This window comes from Mandrillus leucophaeus, unplaced genomic scaffold, assembly GCF_000951045.1.
Source record: "Mandrillus leucophaeus isolate KB7577 unplaced genomic scaffold, Mleu.le_1.0 Scaffold715, whole genome shotgun sequence".
NCBI classification, from domain to species: Eukaryota; Metazoa; Chordata; class Mammalia; order Primates; family Cercopithecidae; genus Mandrillus; species Mandrillus leucophaeus.
The window spans coordinates 752,839-780,809 of record NW_012107753.1 but is presented as its reverse complement, the minus strand read 5'-3'; the positions used below and the strand labels follow the sequence as shown (position 1 = coordinate 780,809).

The window sequence follows — 27,971 nt, the reverse complement described above, 5'->3', positions numbered from 1 at the left end:
TCTCCTTTTTCTGTTTTGTTTACACTCATTTTCTTTGTTATCTCATCTGGTCTTATGGCTTTAAATACAATGTATATGTTGATGATTCCCTGATTCATATTTCCAGTCCAGACGTTTCTTCTGAACTCCAGGCTCAAATATTCAACTGTCTACTTAATGTCATGCTTGGATGTCTAGATGGCACCTGAAATCCAATGGGTCTGATTAAACTCCTGAACTTCAACAGCTCCTACCTAAGCTATTCTCCCTACAGTCTTCCATCTTCTTTTCCTGCAGTTCCATTCTTCAGGTGCTCAAGCAAAGTACCCGTGGTTATCCTTGATTTCTCTATTTCTCTCACATCCCACAGGGATGACATGGGTTCATTTATGCCTGTCATGTCATTGATTAACATCCCTGTCAAGAAAGTTTAGTCTGAGGTAAAAACATGCAATTTTTATGAGAAGGGTCAATGTTGACATTTCTTATACACAAAAAAGAATCCTGAGAAGAAACGCAAAAAAGCTAAATAATACATTGCTGTTGTAGCTCAAGTAGACTGAATAAGATACCCATACCTAATCTTGAAACTTGTTATAAAGTCTTTTTTTTTTTTTTTTTTTTTTTAAGAAGGAGTCTCACTTTGTAGCCCAGGCTGGAGTGCAGTGGCATAATCTCAGCTCACTGCAACCTCTGCCTCCTGGGTTCAAGTGATTCTCCTGACTCAGCCTCCTGAGTAGCTGCGATTGTAGGCACCCACCACCACGCCCAGCTAATTTTTGTATTTGTAGTAGAGGCAGGGTTTCACCTAGTTGTCCAGGCTGGTCTTGAACTCCTGACCTCAAGTGATCTGCCCACCTCGGCCTCCCAAAGTGCTGAGATTACAGGCATGAGCCACTGTGCCTGGCCTATAAAGTCATTCTTTTGTGTCAAATAGTAAGACTCATTAAAGGCAGTGGTGTTTTCTTTTACTGTCTACAAACCCCTATCCAAGAGCATTTTCTCTGTATTCCTTTGTGATCACACAATAAACGGTAATTCAATAAGTGAATTTTCAGTTTCCAGAATAATAGCTTGGAGCTATAAACATTGCTTCAAGAGGTAAATGTGGGTCAGAGAAAAAGGCAATACCATTCAACTTTTCTGGCCACGTGGTCACTGTGTTATCCTGAAGAAACATAGACTGCTTTCAGTTTTATAGATTAAAAAAGAAGCCCCAGAACAATATCCACTTTTCTGAACGACTCCTATGCCTCTGAAATGTGACATTTTGCTGTTGTTTCTTTTTACTGTTTTTAATTACTGAGTCTATCTGCATGAAATGAGGATCTGGGTTGCCTAGGAGTTCATCTGCTCCTATTGCATATTCCTCTTTTAACTACACATACTTCAATGCAGTTTTGCTTGCTGCCTCCAACATTTTGACAGACTTCCCCTCCTCTTCCTTCACTATCCTCCCATCACTCTCTAGGAGAGAAGGTTATTTTTAAAGTGCATGATCAATAGGCATTGGGGAGCAACTAAGGCATGAAGAGATCACATGATTGGGAATAAGGTACTAGGGACTGCTGGGAGAAGCAATGGCAACAGGCCACCTCAGAGATTGTCTGAGAAAGGAAAGATGGTTTGTAGCTCCCATTCAAGTATTTTGAGTTATCTCTTTGCACAGGTTTTTGTCTTGGAGGGGGTTCTTAACATGGTTCTTTAGCATTGCTTTAGGTTGAAGGAGATATAGGCCAGTGCTGATAGTTACTTTTCAGGCCAAATAATGTTCCATTAAAATCGAGCTTGGTCTCAGGATCTTGATAGTGTCTTAAATCTCCTGGTCATAGTGCTTCTATTTAGTTCTTAATGCTGATGACGCCTTTGCTGAGGGTTTGAATCAAGAACAAAACAAGAATTATCACAATGACTATAAAAAAATGACTGTTCCATGATCAGACAAAGGAATGCTGTTAAGCAAAGAAGGCACCTAAGGAGAACGTGGAGACGATCAGGCACAGACCAGAATCACTATTGGAAAACCAACTCAAGAGGAGGGAATGGGTCATTTCTGCAGCTTTCTTCATTGCATCACTGGGAAATCATAGCTGTGTTTTAGTTCTCTACTTGCCATCACAGGGAATGTCTTCCCTTACGGACTTTAAAGTTTTATTTAATGGTTATTTATAACTATTCTTTCTGTGCCAGAGAAGATGATTCATGATTCTAGTCCTGCTTTTTCTCTCCCTTGGTTATTAGAGGAAACTGAGTTGTTGCTTATCTCTTCAGCTTGGGATACTTTATTCTGCTCTTTTTATTTAATATATAATCCTTCCTAAAGATTTGCTTATATTTTTGTTCATTTAGTAGATTTTTCTATTTTATTTAATTGACTTTATATTATCACATTCTAGTGAAATAATCATTAGAAATCAGCCTAATACATTGTGCAAATGTTTTAAAAATTTGCTTTGGCTATGCATATTGCAAAGTAGGCTGTGGGTCAGCATTTGCTATTTGTCCTCAGCTGTTTCTTCTTTATATATAGCTGATAAGACCCTGCTCCAATGCTAATCTTATATCATTAAAATTCTTTCCTACAAAATCCTTCTTTGACTGAAGAAGCTTAGTGGTGACATTAATTGCAAATAAAAGACCATGACCTATTGTAGAATGTGGAATATCTCCTTAGAAGTGTCTGCCTTCATTATTGCAAACTCTCAGTAGTGACATAAAGATCTTTGTCCTGTGTAGATTCAGTTGCAGCCAGCAACAGAAGGCATATGTTCACTCTGAACAAAAGAACATTTATTTTCACATTCTGTGGCTGATGTTGAGTGATAACATTTTTGCATATCCTGAATTTTTTTACCCAGATGCTGTTTAAAGGCAAAAAGTGCTTTTACAATTATCTTCTTTGTGAATGGAATTTACACTCTTGGTATGTGTTGCCTTTTCAATATGCCTGTCAAGTTCTGAATGATAACCTTTGACAGTGAGTGAACAGAAACAAAACCAGAGGTTGTTTCATCTGTTCACAGCAACATTGTTTGTCATCTTTGCTTTTTTGGACAAATGCCATTCCACCTTAAATAAAAATATGATAAAATTCATGTTTTATAAGCAAATTAATAGACTTTGGTTTTTAACAAATATTCTAATTTTTCTAAGGCAAGAAACCTGTGGTGAATGAACATTAAGTTGACAAGAAAAAAAATTTGCCAGTAAACATATTTTTCATATTACTGTAGCATTAAAAATTTTGTAAAACTTTTATATGTCTTTATAAAAATGAAGCAAAGCTAAAAACAAGATGCTATATGGGGTGAGGAATAAACAGAAAAAGGGTCCTTTGTCTTGGAAAGAACTGTAAAATCACCTATCTCCATATTGCCAAAGGGAATCACATATTGGGGAATTTAGGCTATATTAATATAATACCTATAAAAATAATTGAAACAGAAAAGATCTGGCTTTAAGCATTTTTCTAAAGACTTTTTCATACTTGGTAAAAATGGTTGAAATAAATTATTCTCTAGTTTTATGTAGTTAATTTGGTTATTAACCTAATTGGTATGGGCATGTGGATATAGCTTTATTAACAATTCAATTTCTCATGAAATAAAATAACCCAACAAACCCCAACTCTACCTATTGCAATACAGAATTCATTTTGGTTGAAGTTATTTTGAATTGAGCTGATAATTTATAACTTTGAATGGAGCTTATAACAGTTATGTTTTGCAAATCCCTGAAGATTATGAAATAGAAAAATCTTTGCATGGCATTGTATAAGATGCTGTAGCTGTATATCTTTAATAAATCGTGCTCATTTTCACAAGTTTATGGAAAAAATTGTATTAACTGCACAAAAATGTTATGATAAAAACAATAAAAGTAAAAACTACTTACTAACAATTGTACAGGCATTTAAATAATTGCTGTACTGTTTTCTTTCCTCAACAGTACAAATCAAAGTGGAGGAAAAAGAAGACGAGACAGAGGAAAGCTCAAGTAAGTGGTGATGGGCCCACTTGGGATATGTTTCCTATGGAATACCTGTAAATTCAAGGAATTTATCCTCTTATCTTGTGGACTTGAGCTACCACATATAAGCAGAAGTGTGTGTGGATAACTTTTGATGGTCTCACAGGAGGAATCAAGTTCAGCAAACAGAATCCCCACTCTAGATTCCATCCAGTTGGCATTGTAGGGGCCAAGACCGTGGTCCCTTGAATGTTCGCTGAAAAATCAACAAGCAAAAGGCATATTAATAGGAGAAAAGGCATATAATGTCTTGGAACATGTATTCATTAAAGCCTTAGGATGAAGACCCAAAGATAGAGAAAATTGTTCATTTTAATGCTTAGGTTCAACAAAGTATGGACAGCAGTATAGAAATATGATTGGACAAAAAGGGTATAATCTAATGTTTACACACTGAGTAGGGAAATGCAACAAGGCCTGTCTGCCTAGATTCTTCTTGGCCTCTCTAAGCACGCATTTCTTTCTTCTGGGTGTGGGACAGGACCCTCTTTGGAATGAGGGTCTTATGATCTACACTCAAACAAGGTAGGGCGAATGATTTCTTGATGACCAATTTTTACACAGACAGGCAGAGGGAATGTTAGAGTAGTATTTTTAGGTTTTATGCATTTGAGGAGAATGTTTATTCTGCTGCTATTGGGTAGAATGTTCTGTGTATGTCTGCTAAGTCTATTTGATCTATAATGTTGTTCATGTCTGCTGTTTTCTTACTGATTTTCTGTCTAGATATTCTATCCATTATGGAATGTAATGTAGGGTATTGAAGTTTCCTACTATAATTATATTGCTGTATGTTTTCTCTCCTGAGTTTGGTTAATGTTCACTTTATATATTTAGGTGCTTTTGATGTTGGATGCATATATACTTATAATTGTGATATCTTCCTGGTAAATTGACCCTTTTATTACTATATAATGCCCTTATTTGTTGCTTACGGCAGATTTATACTAAAAGTTTATTTTGCCCAATATAAGTATAGCCACCCCTGTTCTTTTTAGCTACCATTTGCATGGCATATCATTTTCCATTCCTTCACTTTCACCCTGTGCGTGTCCTTAAATCTAAAGTGAGTCTAAAGTGAGTTAGCATATAGTTGGACCTTGTTTCTTTTCTTTGGTTTGTTTTTTAATTCATTCAGCCACTTTTCTCTGTTTGTTTTTTAATTCATTCAGCCACTTTACGTCTTTTGATTGGGAAGTTCAATCCACTTAAATTTAAAGTTATTACCGACAGAGCAAGATTTACTTTTGCCTTTTTGTTCATTGTTTTCTGTTTTAAAGCTCTTTTGTCCCTTTTTTATCTCATGCTATTCTCTTTTATATTTTATTGATTTTTATTACAGTGATACACTTTGATTCCTTTCTTTTTTTCTTTTGTGTATCTTCTATAGAAATTTTATTGTGGTTACCATGGGACTTAAGTTCAACATCTTATAATTATAAAAGTCCTATTTTAGGCAGAAAACAATTTAACCTCAATTGCATACTAAAACTCTACACTTTTACTTTCCCTGACACTTAGTGTTATTGATGTCTTGATTTATATATTTTTATATTATGCATTCATTAACATATTTTTATAGCTACTTTTAATACTTTTGAACTTTTAAAATAAAATTAAAAGTTATCAATACACTGTCATTAAAGTATTATAGTATCCTGTATTTGTCTATATATTTACCTTTACCAGAGAGTTTTATGTTTTCATGTGATTTTGTCTTGCTCTTTAGTGTCCTCTCATTTCAACTTGAAGAACTTCCTTTAGCATTACTTCTAAGAAAAGTCTAGAGGTGATTAACTTAGGTTTTGTTTGTCTGAGAGTCTTTATTTATCCTTCATTTATAAAGGACAGACTTGCTGAGCATAGTATTCTTTGTTGGCAGGTTTTTTCTTTTCAGCACTTTGAAAATATCATCCTACTTTCTTCTGGCCTGCATAGCTTCTGCTAAGAAATCACTGATAGTCTTATGAAGGTTTCCTTGTACATGACAAGTTGCTTTTCTGTTTCTTTCAAAATTCTGTCTTTATCTTTGACTTCTGGCAATTTAGGTATAATACGTCTTGATGTGGATTTATTTGGGTTCATATAATGTAGGATCTGTGGGCTTCAGAATCTGAAGGTCCATTTCCTTCCCCAGATTTGGGAAGATTTTGTCTATTACTTTCTTTGAATAGTCTTTGTGTCCTTTTCTTTCTTTTATTGTCCTTCAGAACTCCCATAGTGTATATATTGGTCTGCTTGTTGAAACCTCATAAAACTTTCTTCACTTTTTCTTATTCTTTTTATGGTTTTGCTCTGCTAACTATTTCAAACATCCTATTTTTCAGTTTGGTAATTCTTTCTTTTGCTTGATTGAGTCTGCTGTTGGACCTCTGTAGTGAATTTTTGTTACTGTATTCTTCAGTTATTGTGTTAAGTTATTGTCTTGTATTCTTCAATATTTATCTCTGGTTATTTTTATATTTTTATTTCTATGTTGAAATTCTCACTTTGTTCATGCATTTTTCTTCTGAATTTGTTGAGCATCTTTATGAGTTGTTTTTAATAGTCTGTTAAGTAATTAATATATCTCCATTATATTAGGGCTTGTTTCTGGAGCTTTATCTTCTTCTCTTGTTTGGGGCATGTTTTCCCATTTCTTTATTTTTCGTGATTATTTTTGTTTGTTTTGGCATCCATATATTAGAAAAAACAGATTCCTTTCCCAGCCTTCGGGAGAAGGACCAGCCTTGTACAGGAGAAGACTTTCACCAATGAGGCAGGCCAGAGATTCTTGGGCCTCTCAAGCATTTCGTGTGTATGCATCCTCTCTGGACTTGTGTGTCTAGGGAGGACACACAAAATCCCTCAATAAGAGGGATTTTTCAGCTGACCTTTTTCTTTTTAAGAATTCATAATCTCTTGTTCCCTCCAGTATTCTTCTGTCATAACATGTGCCTTCTGGGGAAGCAGCATGTCCTGAGTTCTTTTTTTTGTTTCCAGTGGCCCCCAGGCATCAACAGTATGCTGGGTCCTCTCCATGCTCTGAGACTGGCCATTCCCTTAGGCAGCCTCCTGAAAAGTCTGAACATTGGGTATATATTTCAGTCTTTTCTTTCCCATTTCAGGGGCAAGTCAAGAACTGGAATTCTTGCCAATTATGTCATGCTGAGCTGGGTGGGGAAAGGAGCTCTGGTGAATGAGTACAAACTAGTTCAAAACGTCACCTTTGTTCTCCGTGGCCCTGGACCATCTAGAATATAATGGGTCCTATTAGTGCTCTAGGAGACAAGTGGGACAGAAGCCAGTCCAGTCATCCTTTCCAAAAGTTGGAGGGAGTGTTGGTTACACTATCCAACTGTTTCTTCCCAGAGAGGTGCAGATTTGGTGTTTATCATCTGGTTACTCTGTGCTAAGTTGGGGGAGGGGCTACTGTGAGTGAGGCATACTATGCAAATGGCTATCTTTGCTCTCATTGGTTCCCAACCAGAGGTCTTTTCCTGTCAGTACTCAGATTCTGGCAAGACAGAAACCAGTCCTTTGGGAACCCCCAGAAAAATCAGAATGTTGGACACATGGTTCAGTTGTTTTCTCCCCTCCCCAGGGAGAAACTAGGAGATGGTGGGTTCTTCCCAATTGTATGGAGTTGTGTTAGCAGAGAGGGACTGTGGTATGAGGGTGTGTCAGATTTTTCTACCAGCTACTTAGCTGATTCTGTGTTCATCTAGGGTACAGGTACCTTTCAACTAGTTTCCGAATTTCTCACGAAGGGAGCTTATCTCCACATTGTGGTTGAACTTTTACGTCTGTGGAGGAAAGGAGAGTCCAGGGCTTCCTATTCTCTCATCTTGTTGATGTCATCCCAGTAGTTTAGTTTTAATACAAAAAACACTAAAATTCAGAGCACCTAGTAGCTGCTTGGGTTTGTGAGTTTTTCGTGGGTGAATTGTTTCTCACCTCCTGTCAAGTTTTTGTCCTTTCTTTAATTAGTGACCAATGTGGCTAATAAAAGCTGGGTAAATATTCAGAATGCCACGATGGGGTTCAAATAACATACATTTGCCACAAAATTAAACAAACAGAAACTCATTCTTGATTCGGATGACAGAATATATACAGTTTTCCAAGCCCAGTTAGAAAAGTTATTACAGGTCGGACGCGGTGTCTCAAGCCTGTAATCCCAGCACTTTGGGAGGCCAAGGCAAGTGAATGACTTGAGGCAAGGAATTCAAGACCATCCCGGCCAACATGGTGAAACCCCATCTCTACTAAAAATACAAAAAATTAGCTGGGCTTGATGGCTTGCACCTGTAGTCCTAGCTACTCAGGAGGCTGACACAGGATAATTGTTTGAACTCTGGAGCTGGAGGTTGCAGTGAGCTGACATTGTGCTATTGCACTCCAGCCTGGGTGACAGAGCAAAATTGTGTCTCAAAAAAAAAAAAAAAAAAAAAAAAGAAAAGTTATTCTGTTTCTCTTCCTGCTACCTGACATTTAGTAATATAGGTAATATTTAAGTCTTATACCTGAAATATCAATAAAAAAGTTTTAACAAGTGGTAATTAAAGATAACTTTGAAAAAAAAAAGGATGACTCACACGTATGTGAAAAGAACATATTTATCTAATAAAACAACTTGTGAGATGCTATAATCAGTTCAAAGGAAAGTCCAAAGAATAGATACATTTATAGATAATAAATATTGAAATGATTGTACAAATGAAGGCAAAGTTGTTTTTTGAAAGGGGGCTTGTCTCTCCATTGGAAAGAGTTCATTTTTATGTCTACAGATAAAAAGTGTTTTATATTGCTTTATATGGTTATGTATAATTTTCAAAGTTGTCATATAGTTCTCATAAAATCAGAATCAGACAACACAGAAAGGCATACTGTAGATAATTCATAGTTTTCATTGAAATATAATTTTTTCTCCATGGTAGCCTCTATTTAAGAGAATAATGATAACTGTAATTTTTAATTTTTTACAATAGTTTATGCTAAATGTTAGAAGAAGTTAGGACCAATAGAAATGAAACTGAAGTAGTAATATTATGTTATCAACTTTGTGAAGGAAATTTTATCTTTTATCATAATTATCTCTCTATTCTTTACCTGGACGCATCCTAAAAAGTTATGAACATATGAGTCTTTCATTGTTAATTGATGATAAAACAAAATAATGCTGTCATTATTCTCAATTTTACATTAAATTTATAAGTTACCTATTTCTATTCATAAGAAATAAATGATCAAGCAAATGTGTATACTACTATTTTTTTAAAGAAAAGAACAAAAATATTTACAAAAAAGGAGAAAAATATTTAGAATCAATAATGAAGAAAATTTAAATTGGGAGGAACCTCAAGGGTTGAATGAATTTCTCCAAAATTATTCTAGTTTGTAGCACCTCTTTAACGTTCCTCTTCTTTGTTCTAAGATAGAAATAGTAATAAATATGAACTGGGTAATCACTCAACAATTGCATAATGGAATGGTAATCTCTAAACTTGGACTTATTTGAATGGTCTTAGAGGTCATGGTATGATATTAACCACCAAGCTGTTTAGTTACTCAAGTAAATGAAGACTAGAACTTCTTCAAAAACTTATTAAAATTTGGGAATCCGCATTCACCTATTTGAGTCGATGAACCACAATGAAAATGGAAATCTAGATACATTTATTTAAATGACGGGCTGTGAAGTATGTATGCCATGATGCATCTCATCATGATGTGGAGAATTGCTAGATTATGGTGTCAGATGTGTAATAATAGTTATTAAAATCTAAGAATAAGCTTGGTAGTGGGAGGAAGCACTTTCTGACATTACTCATTGAATCAACTGCTATGTTTAGGTGAAGAGGAAGAGGAGGAGGAAGGTAAACTACCTCGAAGAGAGAGCTTGAGACCAAAGAGGAAACGGACCAGAGATGTTATCAATGAGGATGACCCAGAACCTGAACCAGAGGATGAAGAAACAAGGAAGGCAAGAGAAAAAGAGAGGAGGAGGAGGCTAAAGAGAGGAGCGTAAGTTAGTTCTGATATCCTTTCAAAAGCTCCAGTGCTAAAGAAGATCGCTCCTTTTAGATGCTCTTTGACCTTAAAATTGGTAATTAAAACTACTTTTCGAAAGACAGCCTTAATCTGATGATGCTCTTTTATTCTACTCAATTAAATGTATTTTAATAGTTAAAATATAATTTTAAAATGAATGTATATTAAAAATGGACCATAAGAAGTTCTCTTATGAAGGATCTGAATTATCACAGGTCATTGACATATTACAGTTAATTTAAAAAATTATCCTACTAATTGTATGCATTGTTATCTAGGTTAAGTAGAAACTCCTAAACAGTGAGCACACATCACTTTATCTTACAGAGCAGGGTTTGGAAAATTATGGCTAAATCCAGCCCAAGAGCTAAGAGTGGTTTTTACAGCTTTAAAGGGTCATTAATAAAAAGCAAAGATGAATATGGGACAGAGTTGTATATCTTACTCAAGGCTTAAAATATTAACTATTTGGCCCTTTACAGAAAGAAAGTGTGCTGGCCCCTATTACAGAGGATTTGGGTTGTCATTTTATTTTTAATACAACTCAGTTATCTTTCAGTTCCACCAGGAAAACATTTTAGTGAATGCCGACTTTGTGTAGAATAATACATTAAATGCTGTTTAGGAAAAATCCAAGAAAATACTTTTCTTGTCTTTGCTTTTTGGAAATTTGCAGATAGCAGGCAGGTAGGAAAAGTGTGCATGTAAAACACCTCTAATAAGAGAAAATCTCGAATGCAAGAGAGCAGTCAACCTGTTCCACAACCCACAGGTAACAGGGCCATGTGAATCACCATCGGGTGGTAGAATCTCCTCCAAACACTCCTAAGACTTTAAAGCAAGAGGAAATTTCTAAGGTGTCCTTCCAAGATGACACACTTTTGTACTCAATAGCTCTAACTATTGTATTGTTCTTTATAAATGATCGTCATTAAAAACAACTGTATGAAAAATTTGTCAAGTAGAGAAGCTTAGCATTAACAGACGATGGTTCCTTTTAGAATAAGAATAACGTCATCTACTTCACGTCTTAGTTTTCCTCCTCTTCTTCCCCATCTTCTCCTTTCTCCCTTCTGAATACCAAGACAAAACTTGCTTTTAAATTTTGTCTCTAGTATTTTTTATTTATATCTGCTTTTAAAGTTTCTTCACGCTTTATTCCTTTCAAAAATAAAATGCAACACAATTTTAAGTCCCACGTATTACTACGATTGTTAGTTCCATTATTATGTAGTAATAGTTCCTATTTAGCAAAGCTTATGCTTTCCAACAGCGGTATTTCATTGAGAAAACATCACTAATTGATGTATGCATGATATAGGTTGTGTTCCAAAATTTGCTTTTCTTCTTTATTTGTGCCTCAAAAAAATCCTTTTAAAAAGATGAGTTGGGCAGGAATTCCTCTGCTGTCTTGGTCTGCTGACAGCCCTCATGGCAACTGCTCAATCTCTAGGAAATGGGGCCATGTGAAGCAACTGGATCCTGTGGCTATGACAGTGTCTCTCCCTAGCTGGTCTCACTTTCATTTTGATCTTGAGAATCAAGATCCCTTACCTCCCAGTCTTCCACATAACCAAACTGTCTCCATAGGTTTTGCAAATTGTATTTTTACTGCGACAATTTGCGCATCTATTATAAATAGTATCAGAAATTAGTTGTGATTATTGATAGTTCTCTTCTCTGTTTTAGAGTCCATTTTCTATTGTTCATTTTGAAGATAAGCATCTTTTTTTAAAAAAGAAAATCTTAGATAATATTTTTGAGAAAGATTAGTAGACAAATCAGGGCACATTTATTTGGGTTAATTAATTCAAGGCCTTTTTAATTTAAATGTTCAAGTAATGCTTCAGGGAATTTCCCTTGCATTGACACAACATTTGAAACCAACTAAAACCAAGGTTGTAATGCTAACTATCTTTGGAGGCAGTTAAAAAAACACTGCCTTGTTAGACATTTTGGAGTATTTCCAGTAATATTACAGGCTTTTCCTGACCCAGTTTTAAGTGAATAAGTAATATATTCATAGCAGTGAGAAATTCAGCATATTATGCCTTCTTCTTCCTAACAACTGTTGTTTAAATATATCAAACTTAAGATAGAAAACCATTCTTGCACAGATTAGCCTGAAAATTTAGATGAGGCATGCCTATGCCTTTTAATATGATTAGCCCTTTCTTTGAGAGATTCTAGAAAAGTAGGTTTCCTGTAATGCTGGTTAGAAAAGTATTTTAATTACCTTCATATTTGAGGGTATCTTATGTGTCAGCAACTGCACCCTGTAACACAGCATGATCCTCCTGGTGAAATAAACAATTAACAACAGAGACGTAAAAGATATACCAATCTGGGATCATTTAGTACCGAAATAATCGTCTTTCTATACCATAATAATCTCAGAGGTCGTTGTTCTATTTTAGTGTACTTTGAGCACTGGGTTTATGATGATAACCCTGAGCTATCCAGAAAAGTTTTGTACACATATATTTACCCACCTCTACTTTTGTGCGGCATAGTTTACTAATATCTTTGGGATACTTGGATATGAGCATGTAATTGCCTGCAATCTTGCAATCTTCAAAAGTCCATAATATAGTAAGGGACAGGCCACTTAGATACAAATTATTATGACATATGACATTCTATGTGTCCCAGCGAAATACAAAGTAGCTTGGAGTCTCAGAGAAGCGAAAACTGTTCCCACAGGCATAATTAGAAAAGGGATTATTAAAGACATTTCATATGATTTTTAAAGGACTTGAAATTTGGACAAGCTGAACTTATAAACTGATTAGTGTTAGAATTGTTTCTATTAAAGAGTTTCCGAAAGTTGGCATGTAGATTTAGTTACCTGGCAAATCCACACATCAGATAGGTAATTCTTTCATTCTTTGATGATGTTGGATTAGAGATGCTGTTTTACAGGTGATTCTTAATGGAAGTTCAGTAATGTAAAACTTTAAGGTAACTATATGTAAATATGAATTATTTTGAAATGGTTGGCAAGTTAAAGGCTTAACATATCAAGCAATTAAATTATTAATCATAAAGATTTTTTCTAATTGACTTTATTACTGATAATTTCTTGCCATCTATTTTATTTTATTTTTGCTAGTTTCTGAAAATATTTCAGTAAAACTGCTATCTATGTAATTTAGAGTTATTTCTATGTTTGCATGGAAACAATTATAATCATTTTAATTAAAACACATCTTTACCTCCTAAGACGAACTAACCCACATATCATTCTAATTGACAAATTAAAAAAAACTGTGCATATAGATGCAGTAAAAAAAAATTCCTGAAATATTTTATGCCGTGGCTGCACAGCATCATAGGCTTTTATATGATAAACACCAAATAATTAAATAGAAACAACCCAATGCTTATCAGAGATGTATCTTAGAAGAGTGTACTTCCCTGGTTCTCTTGAACCATGATGATTCTTCTAAGTAAAATGTTTGGATTGTCCAAAAGACAAACTGTCTATAGGAAGTGTTATTTTAAAGGGTTAATATGAATTTTTGTTTCAGTACTCATAGCACGATTAAAAACTATAGATTGGTGGCAAAGAAAGGAGATTGAAAGTCATTTTGTAGGGTAAACTATACAACTGTGGATATGTCCTGTTCCTCAGCTAGAACTTTAAAGAACAGCTTTTGCCTTATTTCTACTGTGTCTAGTCATGAGCTTAGTGAAAAATAAATTGTTTTTCTGAGTAATACTAAACTGGATTACAATTTTTGTTATTGGTCCGTATCGAGTGAGAGGAGAAACTTCAACAGTTAATTGAACAGAGAGAATTTAATAAGTGAATTGTTAGGACGTATAAATAATGTTAATTAGACTACAGAAAAGGTAAAAAGATAAAGTATCATGGTGATGGTAACTACTGGAAGCAGCTACCATCCCAAGGGCTGGAGGAACAATGGAAAGGGTTAAAATGAAAACACTGTAGCCTGGGTGTTTTATTTCACTTGTAGTGGCTGCTATCAGATGCTAAAACCCAGGAGCTAAAACTCAGCCTCTGCAGAGGGGCTGATGCTCTGTGACGTTGGTTTCTATGGGAGAGGTGATGAAGCTGGTTCTGCTAGCTTGGTAGCAGATTGGTAATAGGGATTCACTTGCAGTACGGCAAGGATGCTCAGCTCCAGGAGTGAAGAAGTGATGTTAAGGAGGAAGTGTCACGCCTCAAAGCAAATAGGAAGCAGAGAGGAAGCCACAGGAAAGATGGAGATCCTCTTCAGTATCCCCTGTTGTCAGAGTCTATATTGACCCCGCTAACAAAGCAGAAATATGACTCACAAAATACCAGCCCCAGCACCACAACGTTAATGTGTGGGAGGGTGTGTTTGAAGTTGGGACAATAGCTTAACAACTGAAATAATCTGTTGCCAAAAAGCTGATCTCTATGATATGGTATTGCATGCCTCGATTTAAAATTATGTTGCTCTTGTTTAGATTTTGTTTTGAGTTCTGGACCCTGTAGTGTTTTTGTAATACTAGGAACACAGAAAAGAAAAGCTACGTCTCCTGCTCAGTAGGAACTGGAATCCTTCAAAGGATTCACTTCCATCAAATATATTTCAAGGTGAATTTTACCAACTGAAGTTATAAGTTTAATTAACAGATAACAGATTAAGTTACCTTTGAGAAATGGATTTTTATTTTTCCCGATTTCAATTTTTCTTTCTTTCTTTCTCTTGAGACAGGGCTAACAAAATGTTTAAGGGCAAAGACATCTTCACCCTTAATTTATTATCCTTATTGAAAAACAAAATATTTAAATGAAATATAGAATTGAGGGAAGGTATACAAGGGAACAAAGAAGAGAGGGAAATATCTTGATATATCTGTAATTATTCTTTCCACAGATTTTCTAGTTCAGAGTGTTTGAGGCTCTAGACATAAAAGAATTGCTTAGGCTGGGTGTGGTGGCTCATGCCTGTAATCCCAGCACTTTGGGAGGCCAGGGCGGGTGGATCACCTGAGCTCAGGAGTTTGAGACCAGCCTGGCCAACATAGTGAAACCCCGTCTCTAATAAAAATACAAAAATTACCTGGGCAAGATGACAGGTGCTTGTAATCCCAGCTACTGGGAAGGCTGAGGCAGCAGAATTGCTGGAACCTGAGAGGCGGAGGTTGCAGTGAGCCGAGATTGTCCCACTGCACTCCAGCCTGGGCAACAGAAGGAGACTCTGTCTCAAAAAATAAGCAAACAAACAAACAAAAAAACCCAGCTCATGCCTATAATCCCAGTACTTTGGGAGGCCAAGGCGGGCAGATCACCTGAGGTCGGGAGTTCGAGACCAGCCTGGCCAAGATGGTGAAACCGATCTCTATTAAAAATATAAAAATTAGCCGGGTGAGGTGGTGGGTGCCTGTAATCCCAGCTACTCAAGAGGCTGAGGCAGATTGCTTGAACCCAGGAGGCAGAGGTTGCAGTGAGCCAAGATCACGCCATTGCACTCCAGCCTGGGTGGCAAGAGCGAAACTCCATCTCAAAAAAAAAAAAAAAAAAAAAAAAAAAAAAAAAAAGAATAGCTTAGATTCAGGAAGGCAAACACTACTGCTTAAAGTTATAATAGTTTCAGTAATCCTGCATCAGTGTTCAGATTTGAGTTCTCACGCTTATGGGTCCTAATGTTGACTGTATATGGTCACATTTTTAAAAATGGGTTAAATATATGATACCTGCCTTCCTTAAGTTCCAAAGTCAAGCAAAGCTTAACTTTACTAAGGTGTTTCTTTTTTACTTTTAAAGAGAAGAAGAAGAAGAAATTGATGAAGAGGAATTGGAAAGACTGAAGGCAGAGTTAGATGAGAAAAGACAAATGATTGCTACTGTCAAATGCAAGCCATGGAAGATGGAGAAGAAAATTGAAGTTCTCAAGTATGGTGCCACTTTTCATGAGCAGAAACACTTTTCCCGACATTGATTTTCTAAATCCTCTGAATATTTCCTATATATATATACACACACATACACACATACACTGTATATATAGTATATGTAATATTATATATAATGGTCACCGTCATAAACATGTATATCATATATCTGCATATATATACAAATATATGTATATTCACATATATCTGTTTCTTATCACTAGAGAGACTGGGCTAATGATTATAAATTGGAAGCAACTCTGAGAAATTGTTTAGAGTCTTTTAAATTCTCTGGTCATCTTTCATCATTTGTTCTTTAAACTGGAGTTTCGTTAGCTTAATACATTTGTTGCCACCTCTTTGAAAGAGATAATATATTTGAATTTTACAAGTTTGTGTGGATTGCACACTCTTGTTTCTTTTCAGGGCCCTGGTCTCAAATGATCTTTTCATGTGACAGCTCACATTAAAGCACAGAGAAGATGCTAGGCCAACAGAACAGTAAATAGGATTCCAATTAAAGGTTATGCTAATAGCTATTCCCCGAACATGTCAGTGACCCAATTTCAGTCTTATGTTGATGCTAATGTGGATGCAAACGCAGTCAGAGTACACAGATTTATAAACTCTTCATATGAAAAGTCAAATGATTATCCTATTCTGGGGGATGGGAAGATTCACCTCTGAGGATCACACTATATTTCCCTGCCCTGGTGGTTGGGGCAGGAGGAAAGGACAGGTAAAAGGGAAACTGTTGTTTGTGATAACAGCCATGTTTGCATCTTCGAGTTTTGTCAAACATTGCATTCTTCCATAAATCATTTTTATAAGTAGTAATAAGTTTTAAAAACTATCCCCTCACAAGCCTATTTAACTAGAAATGCTGTAAAAACGATAGTATAGTATTATTGTCTCTGATGATGAAAACAAGAACTGAAATAGCTATCAGGATAATTCACTTCTACTTTGGTTCTGCAAGAGCTTGTGTGCTATTTAAAGGCATCGCTTAATCTCCTGAAGCCTTAGTTGCCTCATATCCAAAATAAAGAACTATATTCTATATCTTCTCTGTGTGCTCGAAGCATAGCCATCATTTATAGTATTTTTGTTTTGTTTTATAGAGTAAGGTTTTCCAAGTTCCAAACAATGGTTTTCCCAGAAAACTTTTGCAACACCACAAAATTGTAGTCTGGGAACTCCCTTTGCATGCTCATGTACACATCCATCATAAATGAAAGCAAAGGCAAGCAGCATCCCTCGTTCCACAGAGCTACAAATTTTGTGTGTGCATGCACATGCGTCTGCACATTAAAATAATTTTCATTTAGTGAAGTGATAATGATGCTAAATTATAGGTTTTAAAAATATTCTTACCTGGCAAAATAGAAGTTTGGCAACCCTACGTGGGCCCCTCAAACATATTTGAAATATTAATGGCCCATAAAATCCCCAAACCTGGGAACCACAGGTAACTATATATAGAATGTTTAAAATTGGAGCGATATTGTGAACTTCCAAAATATATGGTTGAATAAAAATTCCAGGGACTACTTTTCCTTTCCAACTGCATGGAGGTGTAGAAATACCCCCCTGGTCTTTGCCTGTGTCTCTCGTGCAGGATAGTGGAGGAGACAACAGCTTCAGATTTGAGTTAGGATCTCAGATCTCCCATTTAATAGCTGTGTACATTTGATCGAGTTGTGTAGTCTCTCTACACAACTCAGATTCCTTATGAAATTGTACCTTATTGACAGAGTTTCTGGAATTATAAAGTGAGATAATTTGTGTAAAATATGGTGCCAGAACATGGCACATAGATGGGAAACCTAAGCTGTAGTTATTACTTCATCTCAGAACAGACTTGAAGCCTCATTCTTGAAGGGTGACAGGAGAGATGGAGAGAATTTGAGACCTGGCAAGTCTAGGTGGGAGCAGACCTAGCCACAATGAGACCCCAGAAGCCTTGTGGGATGGTGACACATTGGTACTAGTTTGGATAAACAGTAAGATTTTGAGGGTGCAACAGAAGGATGTAAGGCGTTTGACAATTTAGCAAAATCCAGGACCAGACCATTCTCAGATCTTCTAAAACATAGCCATAGTCCTGTGGCAGATTTCAAGGTCTCAGGCCTTGGTCTGGAGTCCAAGAGTTAAGCAAATTTTAGCAATGAGGAGAGATAGGCATTAGCATTGGAAAGAAGGGCAATATGAACCCTTAGTACGAAAGCAGACACTGACAATGAGGAGACAGCACCTGAATCTAATCTAGACTATAGTTTTTTTTATTTGGCCCACATGTTTTTTGTTTCTTTTTCTTTTATTTTTTTAATCGTGGCAGTATATACAATACAAAATTCACCATTTTAATCATGAAATGTATTTTCTTTATCACAATTTTTTTCAATATTTTTTAAAATTTAGGTTATTATTATTATTATTTTGCCCATGCTGGAGTGCAGTGGTGCAATCTTAGCTCACTGCAGCCTCAAACTCCTGGGCGCAAGGGATCCTTCTGCCTCAGTCTACCAAGTACCTGGGACTATATGTGCACACTACCATGTTTGGCTAATTTTTTCTTTTTGTGTAGAGATGGGGTCTTACCATGTTGCCCAGGCTGATCTTGAACTCCTGGCCTAAAGCCATCTTCCTACCTCAGCCTCCCAAAGTGCTGAGATTATAGGTATGAGCCACTGCACCCAGCCTCAATCTTTTAAAAGTGGCAGTAAAATATTCAGATGTTCAGCTTTTCATGAACAAGTGGAAGATTTGGTCCTACATTCTTCCATCACAGTGACAGCTAGGACTAAGCACCTGGCCTCTATTAATGAGGCATTCCTTTTTCAATTTGCACCATTCTCAAACAATCCATATTACTTGTTTATGCTACTTGGCTGGACCTTGTAGACATTCAGATTTGCTGCCTCCTAGCAGTGCAGCCGGGGGACAAGCTAGGCATGTTACCAAGACGGGTGATTCAGATCTTCAAAGCCAAAGTCAGCTCATAGAATGGAAGCACAAATTTAGGCCCAGAGAAGAAACAACCGTGGCTTCTCACTTGTCAGCAAGGCTTACAGTCTGGTGATGATTTTCCATGGCCAGAAGTGGTTTCTGCCTTGTGGTTGCACCTGTGGGTTCCAGCTGGTGCCATGACTGGGGCCAGCCTAATTCTTTTGGTTTCAGCCTCTGTGATGAAGTTGTTGGTACTTAAGTGCCTGACTTATCTCTCTTCGAATGCTCTATTGAGCTTTTTTTTGAATGCCCTGTTGAGCTTCTCCCTACCAGATTCCAACTACATTATTAGAACAAGTGGTCAGTACTTCACAGAACAGGCAGGTAAATGTTTCTCTACCCCAGTGCTACCAATGCATGGGAGTGAGGCAGCTTTCCCTCCACCCTTTATTTCTTTCAGAGACATCTAAATTTGAGAGTGTGTTTCTAAGGATTATGTTATTAATATTACCCAGATTAGCCTGCATCATCACTCCTGGCTAAGTCTATGAAACCCAAGATACTAGGCTCAGTGTGACTGGAATAGATGTTTTGATCAAAGGTTTGGATCTGTGCCTGGGTTTGAAGCCTTCTTGTTCTGGACTTGGAGAAAGTTTTGAAACTTCTAAAAGATATTTTAGACAGGGGCAGGGTTTTAAGATATATTTTAGAGTAAGCCTCAGGAATGGTGACTTATGGTTCTGTGGGTGTTATAGGAGACTCAGAGATAGTTCCCACATTTTTAAAGAGCATCTACCATTAGGAACATGAGCACGCTCAGGGCGTAGGGTCAAAAGATGGTTAATATAAGTGGTTGCTACATAGCCAGACAGCTCTAGGAATTGGTTGTGAATCTGTATTAACCCTCAAACATGGCTCAGGAACTAGAGTTCAGCATCTTCAAGACAGTGGAATTGGCTCTATACAGCTGAAAGGAAGCCATCTCCTTTCCATCATCACTATGGAAATTGTGGTTTTCATTCTATGTTTTATTGTACATTAATACAATTTCACACATTCCTGTAGCCTTAAACCTATTGAATGATAATCTCTTGGTGGAAAGGCAGGTGTATCTGGCCCAGACCAGAAATGTATATTTTTATTTTTTGATCTAAAAATTACTGATATGTAGTCAGAATGCAAGCTGTTGTTCCCAATTCTGACAGAAAGCTCCACTAAACAGAATATTCAGTTCTACAGATGATTTATACAATGAGGAAGAGTGTGTGTGGGGAGTTGGAGGGGGGAAAGGGAAACTGTGTCATGTTTTCCAATTATTTGAAAGTCAATTTCTATATTTTATTAATCACTTCATTTAAAAATATCTATTAATGAGAATACAAAGTATGATTTTAAACTGTTCACGGGTTTAACTCAGAGGTTGGATGACTAGATCTTTCCTACCTGTAAGAGGTCGCAGCACTTACCTGATAGCAGCCAGCACAAGTGAAATAAAATACCCAGGTAGAAAGTAACAGGTCTACTTATTACTCATCTTGAAACCTAAGACTTTTAACTATATCAGAACATTATATGTGGTAGATTAAAAGTGCTCATGACTAAACCTAAATAAGCAACCACCTTATTTTGTTACAGTAGAATAGGTTTTAGACTGAAAATTGAGACTTGGACTTTGGGCTAAGTGCTTCCTATGACTTCTCCTCTTTGAACCTCAGTTTATTCAATTATAAAACAGATAAACTGGATTGTGGACCATGGTCTTCAAACTGCTGTCCTCCAAAATCACGCAGTTTGGTGAAATCAAATCAGGGCAAAGGAGGCAGAGGTCACAGGGAGAGCTACTGGGCCACAATGCCGGCTTCAAGAACAGACCTATGATTTCTCTCCTCTACACAGTGTACTTCCATATAAAGCACTGGTTGGAAGAAAGAATGCTTCTGTGGCTATTAAAATAAAAAAAAAAAAAACAGTTTAAAAAACCCACTTGGCTGGATATTTAAAGAAACTTATTTTGGAGAGGGGACAGTTCTAACATTTCATGAGTCTACAAATTAGGATACAGAAACACTCCAAGTATACTTTTGCAGGGAATTGGCTCTTGGATAGATACCATTAAAATGATTTATTTTGATAACAAAAATGTTTATTTAGCTATTATACTGACTACTTTAATTTCTGAGCTTCGTAGCACCCTGACCCAATGTTTCTGGGAGTTGTCCATTGGCTGGCTGGGCCTGGTGATTTATTAATGAGACACCCAGTAAAGCCAGGAAAGTTATCCTCAGATTTCATTCACACTTAAACAGGTGCTTCAAGCTGTCAGCTGGCCATTAAGGTAACATTCCTCCTTATTCAATCTCCCTTGATCTTTTCACACTTCTTTTCATTTGTTTGTTTGTTTGTTTTTTTAAATTTGTTTTCTTTTTAGTTGGGAGAATGAATACATTTCTAGGAAAGTAAAAACAGACCATGGTTGATTTCCTCTAATGGAGCTATTGGGAAAACTTTGGGAAAACTATCTAGCTTCCATCCTCACCCTTTCTCTCCTGTTTTCTCGGAGCTTAAGATTTTCACAGACAAGAATCATGGTGTATACTTTAATTCACAAAGGTTTTTCTCTCATCTGTCATCGTGAAGGAATGAAAGATGCTATACAAGAGGACATTTAAGCATGTGAACACACCCACCAACATACCCTCAAAACATTCTGGATTATTTTCTTTTTAAATTTTTGTATTTCCATAAGTTTTGGGGGAACAGGTGGTATTTGGTTACGTGAGTAAGTTCTTCTGTGGTGAGTTGTTAGATTTTGGTGCACCCATCACCTGAGCAGTATACACTGAACCCAATCTGTAGTCTTTTATCCCTCATCCCAATCCCACCCTTTCCCCAGAGTCCCCAAAGTTCCCTGTATCATTCTTATGCATTTCCATCCTCATAGCTTAACTCCCACTTACAAATGAGAACATATGATGTTTGGTTTTCCATTCCGGAATTACTTCACTTAGAATAATAGTCTCAGTTTTATCGAGGTTGCTGTGAATGCACAATATTTCTTTCTTTTCTTTTCTTTTCTTTTTTTTTTTTTTTTTTTTGAGATGGGGTCTTGCTCTGTCACCCAGGTTGGAGTGCAGTGGCATGATCTTGGCTCACTGCAACCTTCACTTCCTGGGTTCAAGCGATTCTCCTGCCTCAGTCTCCCGAGTAGCTGGGATTACAGGCATGTGCCACTGCACCCAGCTAATTTTTGTATTTTTAGTAGAGACAGGGTTTTGCCACGTTGGCCAGGCTGATCTTGAACTCCTGACCTCTGGTGATTATGCGCACATTGGCCTCCGAAAGTACTGTGATTACAGGCGTGAGCCACCATGTCAGGCCTGAATGCCAATATTTCACTCCTTTTTATGGCTGAGTAGTATTCCATCATGTATGTATACCACAATTTCTTCATCCATTCATTGACTGATGGACATTTGATCTGGATTCATATTTTTGCCATTGTGAATTCTGCTGCTATAAACATGCATGTATAAGTATCCTTTTTGTATAATGACTTCTTTTCCTCTGGGTAGATACCCTGTAGCAGGATTGCTGGATCAAATGGTAGTTCTACTTTTAGTTCTTTAAGGAATCTCCACCCTGTTTTCCATATTGGTTGTACTAGTTTACATTCCCACCAGCAGTGTAGAAGCGTTCCCTTTTCACCACATTCATGCCAACATCTATTATTTTTTGATGTTTTGATTATGGCCACTCTTGCAGGTGTAAGGTGGTATTGTATTGTGGTTTTGATTTCCATTTTCCTCATCATTAGTGATGTTGAGCATTTTTTCATATGTTTGTTGGCCATTTGTATATCTTCATTGGAAATATTTGTATATCTTCTTTTGTATATCTTCTTTTGAAAATTGTCTATTCATGACCTCAGCCCACTTTTTGATAGGATTGTTTGTATTTTTCTTGCTAATTTGTTTCAGTTCCTTGTAGATTCTGGATATTAGTCTTTGTCGTATGTATAGATTGTGAAGATTTTCTCCCTGTCTGTGGGTTGTCTGTTTACTCTGCTGACTATTCCCTTTGCTGTGCGGAAGCTCTTTAGTTTAATTAAGTCCCACCTGTTTATCTTTGTTTTTGTTGCATTTGCTTTGGGGTTCTTCGTCATGAAGTCTTTGCCTAAGCCAATGTCTGGAAGGGTTTTTCCGATGTTGTCTTCTAGAATTTTTATAGTTTCAAGTCTCAGATTTAAGTCCTTGACCCATCTTGAGTTGATTTTTGTATAAGGTGAGAGATGAAAATCCAGTTTTATTCTCCTGCATGTGGCTAGCCAATTATCCCAGCAACATTTGTTGAATGAATAGAGTGTCTTTTCCCCACATTATGTTTTTGTTTGCTTTGTCAAAGATCAGTTGGCTGTAAGTATTTGGATTTATTTCTTGGTTCTCTATTCTATTCCATTGGTCTATGTGCCTATTTTTATACCAGTACCTTGCTGTTTTGGTGACCATAGGCTTATAGTGTAGTTTGAAGGAAGGTAATGGGGTGCTTCCAGATTTGTTCTTTTTGCTTAGTCCTGATTTGGCTATGTGGCCTCTTTTTTGGTTCCATGAATTTTAGAATTTTTTTTTCTAGTTCTGTGAAGATCGATGGTGGTATTTTGATGAGAATTGCATTGAATTTGCAGATTGCTTTAGGTAGTAAGGTCATTTTCACAATATTGATTCTACCCATCCATAGGAGCATGGGATGTATTTCCATTTGTTTGTGTCATCTGTGATTTAATTGTCATGTTTTGTAGGTTTCCTTGTAGAAGTATTTCACCTCCTTGGTTACGTATAGTCCTAAGTACTTTTTTTTCTCCCCCTGTGGCTATTGTAAAAGGGGTTGAATACTTGATTTGATTCTCAGCTTGGTCACTGTTGGTGAACAGCAGAGCTACTGATTTGTGTACATTAATTTTGTATACTGAAACTTTGCTGAATTCATTTATTAGTTCTAGGAGCTTTTTGGAGGAGTCTTTAGGGTTTTCTGGAGTGGGCATCCTCATCTTGTTCCATTTCTCAGAGGGAATGCTTTCAACTTTTCCCTGTTCAGTATTATGTTGGCTGTGGGCTTGTCATAGATGGCTTTTATTACATTGAGGTACGCCCCTTGTATGCAGATTTTGCTGAGAGTTTTAATCATAGTGGGATGCTGGGTTTTGTCAAACACTTTTTCTGTGTCTGTTTTTTTGGGGACGCTGTTTAAGAGCGGAAAGTTTAATAGGCAAAAGAAAGAAGAGAAAAGCACCCCCACGCAGAGGTGGGGGTTTCTGAATGGATCCTCTCTTTCTGCATCTATTGAGATGATCATGTTATTTTTGTTTTAATTCTGTTTATGTGGTGTGTCACATTTATTGGCATGTGTATGTCAAACTATCCCTGCATCCATGGTATGAAATTCACTTCATCCTGGTAGATTATCTTTTTGATATGGTGTTGGATTTGGTTAGCTAGTATTTTGTTAAGGATTTTGACATCTATGTTCATCAGGGATATTGGTCTGTAGTTTTCTTTTTTTGTTTTGTCCTTTCCTGGTTTTGGTATTAGGGTGATACTGGTTTCATAGAATGATTTAGGGAGTATTCCCTCTTTCTCTATCTTGTGAAATAGTGTCAATAGGATTGAATGTCTGGTAGAATTCAGCTGTGAATCTATCTGGTCCTGGACTTTTTTTGTTGGTAATTTTTAAATTACCATTTCAATTTCATTGCCTGTTATTGATCTGTTCAGGATTTCTAATTCTTCCTGATTTAAGCTAGGAGGGTTGTATCTTTCCAGGAATTTATTCATCTCTTCTAGGTTTTCTAGTTTATGTGCATAAAGGTGTTCATAGTAGCCTTGAGTGATCTTTTGTATTTCTGTGGTGTTGGCTCTAATATCTCCTATTTCATTTCTAATAGAGCTTATTTGGATCTTCTCTCTTCTTTTCTTGGTTAATCTTGCTAATGGTCTATCAATTTTATTTGTCTTTCCGAAGAACTAGCTTTTCCTTTAATTTATCTTTTGTGTGTTTGTTGTTGTTTCAATTTCATTTAGTTCTGCTCTGATCTTTGTTATTTCTTTTCTTCTGCTGTTTGGGTTTGGTTTGTTCTTGTTTCTCTAGTTCCTTGAGGTGTTACCTTAGGTTGTCTATTTGTGCTCTTTCAGACTTTTTGATGTAGGTATTTAATGCTATGAACTTTTCTCTTAGCACCACCATTGATGTATCCCAGTAGGTTTGATAGGTTGTGTCACTATTATTGTTCAGTTCAAAAAATTTTCTCCTTTCCATCTTGATTTCATTGTTGACCCAACAATCATTCAGTAGCATGTAGTTTAATTTCCATGTATTTGCATGGGTTGGAGGATTTCTTTTGATTTCCAATTTTATTCCACTGTGGTCTGAAAGAGTACTTGATATAATTTCAGTTTTCTTAAATTTATTGAGACTTGTTTTCTGGCCTGTCATATGGTTTACCTTGGAGAAAGTTTGATGCACTGATGAATGGAATGTATATTCTGTGGTTGTTGGGTAGAATATTCTGTAAATATCTGTTGAGTCCATTTGTTCTAGGGTATAGTTTGAATCCATTGTTTCTTTATTGACTTTCTGTCTTGATGACCTGTCTGGTGCTCTCAGTGGAGTATTGAAGTCCCCCACTCTTATTGTGTTGCTGTCTCTCTCATTTCTGAGGTCTAGGAATAATTGTTTTATAAATTTGGGAGCTCCAGTGTTAGATGCATATTTATTTAGATTATGGTGTTTTCCTGTTGGACAAAGCCTTTTATCATTATTTAGTGTCCCTCTGTGTATTTTTTAACTGCTGTTGCTTTAAAGTTTGTTTTGTCTGATATAAGAATAGCTACTCCTTAGCCGGGCGAGGTGGTGGGCGCCTGTAGTCCCAGCTACTCGGGAGGCTGAGGCAGGAGAATGACGTAAAACCCGGGAGGTGGAGCTTGCAGTGAGCTGAGATCCGGCCACTGCACTCCAGCCTGGGCGACAGAGTGAGACTCCATCTCAAAAAAAAAAAAAAAAGAATAGCTACTCCTGGTCACTTTTGGTGTCCATTTGCATGGAATGTCATTCTCAACCCTTTTACCTTAAGTTTATGTGAGTCCTTATGTGTTAGTTGAGTCTCTTGAAGACAGCAGATACTTAGTTGGTAAATATATATATATATTTTAATTATACTTTATGTTCTGTGGTACATGTGCAGAATGTGCAGATTTGTTACATAGGTATACACATGCCATGGTGGTTTGTTGCAACCATCAACCCATCATCCACATTAGGTATTTCTCCTAATGCTATCCCTCCCCTAGCCCCCCATCCCCCAGCAGGCCCCAGTGTGTGTACATGTGTTCTCATTGTTCAGCTCCCACTTATGAGTAAGAACATGTGGTGTTTGGTTTTCTGTTCTTGTGTTAGTTTGCTGAGAATGATGGTTTTCAGCTTCATCCACGTCCCTGCAAAAGACATGAACTCACCTTTTTTATGGCTGCATAGTATTCCATGGTGTATATGTGCCACATTCTTTATCCAGTTTATCATTAATGGGCATTTGGATTGGTTCCAAGTCTTTGCTATTGTGAGTAGTGCCGCAATAAACATACGTGTGCATGTGTCTTTATAGCAGCATGATTTATAATCCTTTGGATATATACCCAGTAAGGAGATGGCTGGGTCAAATGGTATTTCTAGTTCTAGATCCTTGAGGAATCACCACAGTCTTCCACAATGATTGAACTAATTTACACTCCCACCAACAGTGTAAAATCTTTCCTGCTTCTCCACATCCTCTCCAGCATCTGTTGTTTCCTGATTTTTTAATGATCGCCGTTCTAACTGGAGTGAGATGGTATGTCATTTTGGTTTTGATTTGCATTTCCCTAATGACCAGTGATCATGAACCTTTTTTTCATATGTTGGTTGGCTGCATAAATGTCTTCTTTTGAGAAGTGTCTGTTCATATGCTTTGCCCACTTTTTGATGGGGTTGTTTGATATTTCTTGTAAATTTGTTTAAGTTCTTTGTAGATTCTGGATATTAGCCCTTTGTCAGATGGATAGATTGCAAAATTTCTCTCCCATTCTGTAGGTTGCCTGTTCACTCTGATAGTAGTTTCTTTTGCTGTGCAGAAGCTCTTTAGTTTAATTAGATCCGATTTGTCAATTTTGGCTTTTGTTGCCATTGCTTTTAGTGTTTCAGTCATGAAGTCTTTGGCTGTGCCTATGATCTGAATGGTATTGCCTAGGTTTTCTTCTAGGGTTTTTATGGTTTTAGGTTTAAGTCTTTAATACATCTTGAGTTAACTTTTGTATAAGGTGTAATAAAGGAATCCAGTTTTAGCTTTCTGCATATGACTAGCCAGTTTTCCCAACACCATTTATTAAATAGGGAATCCTTTCCCTATTTCTTGTTTTTGTCAGGTTTGTCAAAGACCAGATGGTTGTAGATGTATGGCATTATTTCTGAGGCCTCTGTTCTGGTACATTGGTCTATATATCTGTTTTGGTACCAGTACCATGCTGTTTTGGTTACTGTAGCCTTGTAGTATAGCTTGAAATCAGGTAGTGTGATGCCTCCAGCTTTGTTCTTTTTGCTTAGGATTGTCTTGGCTATGGGATCTTTTTTGGTTCCATATGAACTTTAAAGTAGTTTTTTCCAATTCTGTGAAGAAAGTCATTGGTAGCTTGATGGGGATAGCATTGAACCTACAAATTACTTTGAGCAGTATAGCCATTTTCATGATATTGATTCTTCCTATCCATGAACATGGAATGTTTTTCCATGTTTGTGTCCTCTCTTATATGGTTTGTAGTTCTCCTTGAAGAGGTCCTTCACATCCCTTGTAAGGTGTATTCCTGGGTATTTTATTCACTTTGTGGCAATTGTGAATGGGAGTTCACCCATGATTTGCTCTCTGTTTGACTGTTTTTGATGTATAGGAATGCTTGTGATTTTTGCACATTGATTTTGTATCCTGAGATTTTGCTGAAGTTGCTAATCAGCTTAAGGAGATTTTGGGCTAAGACAATGGGGTTTTCTAAATATACAATCATGTCATCTGCAAA

At 36.7% G+C, this 27,971-nt stretch overlaps 1 protein-coding gene across 1 annotated transcript in view; it reads left to right on the top strand.

The window, feature by feature from the left end:
• The window catches only part of TMC1 (transmembrane channel-like 1), a 194,757-nt gene that overhangs the window by 33,093 nt on the left and 133,693 nt on the right, over positions 1 to 27,971 (top strand). Inside the window, exons 3-5 of the mRNA XM_011965144.1 lie at positions 3,928 to 3,975; positions 9,843 to 10,014; positions 15,803 to 15,931. Of these exons, the coding sequence (XP_011820534.1) occupies positions 3,928 to 3,975; positions 9,843 to 10,014; positions 15,803 to 15,931 (349 nt within the window). The remainder of the gene's footprint in view (positions 1 to 3,927; positions 3,976 to 9,842; positions 10,015 to 15,802; positions 15,932 to 27,971) is intronic.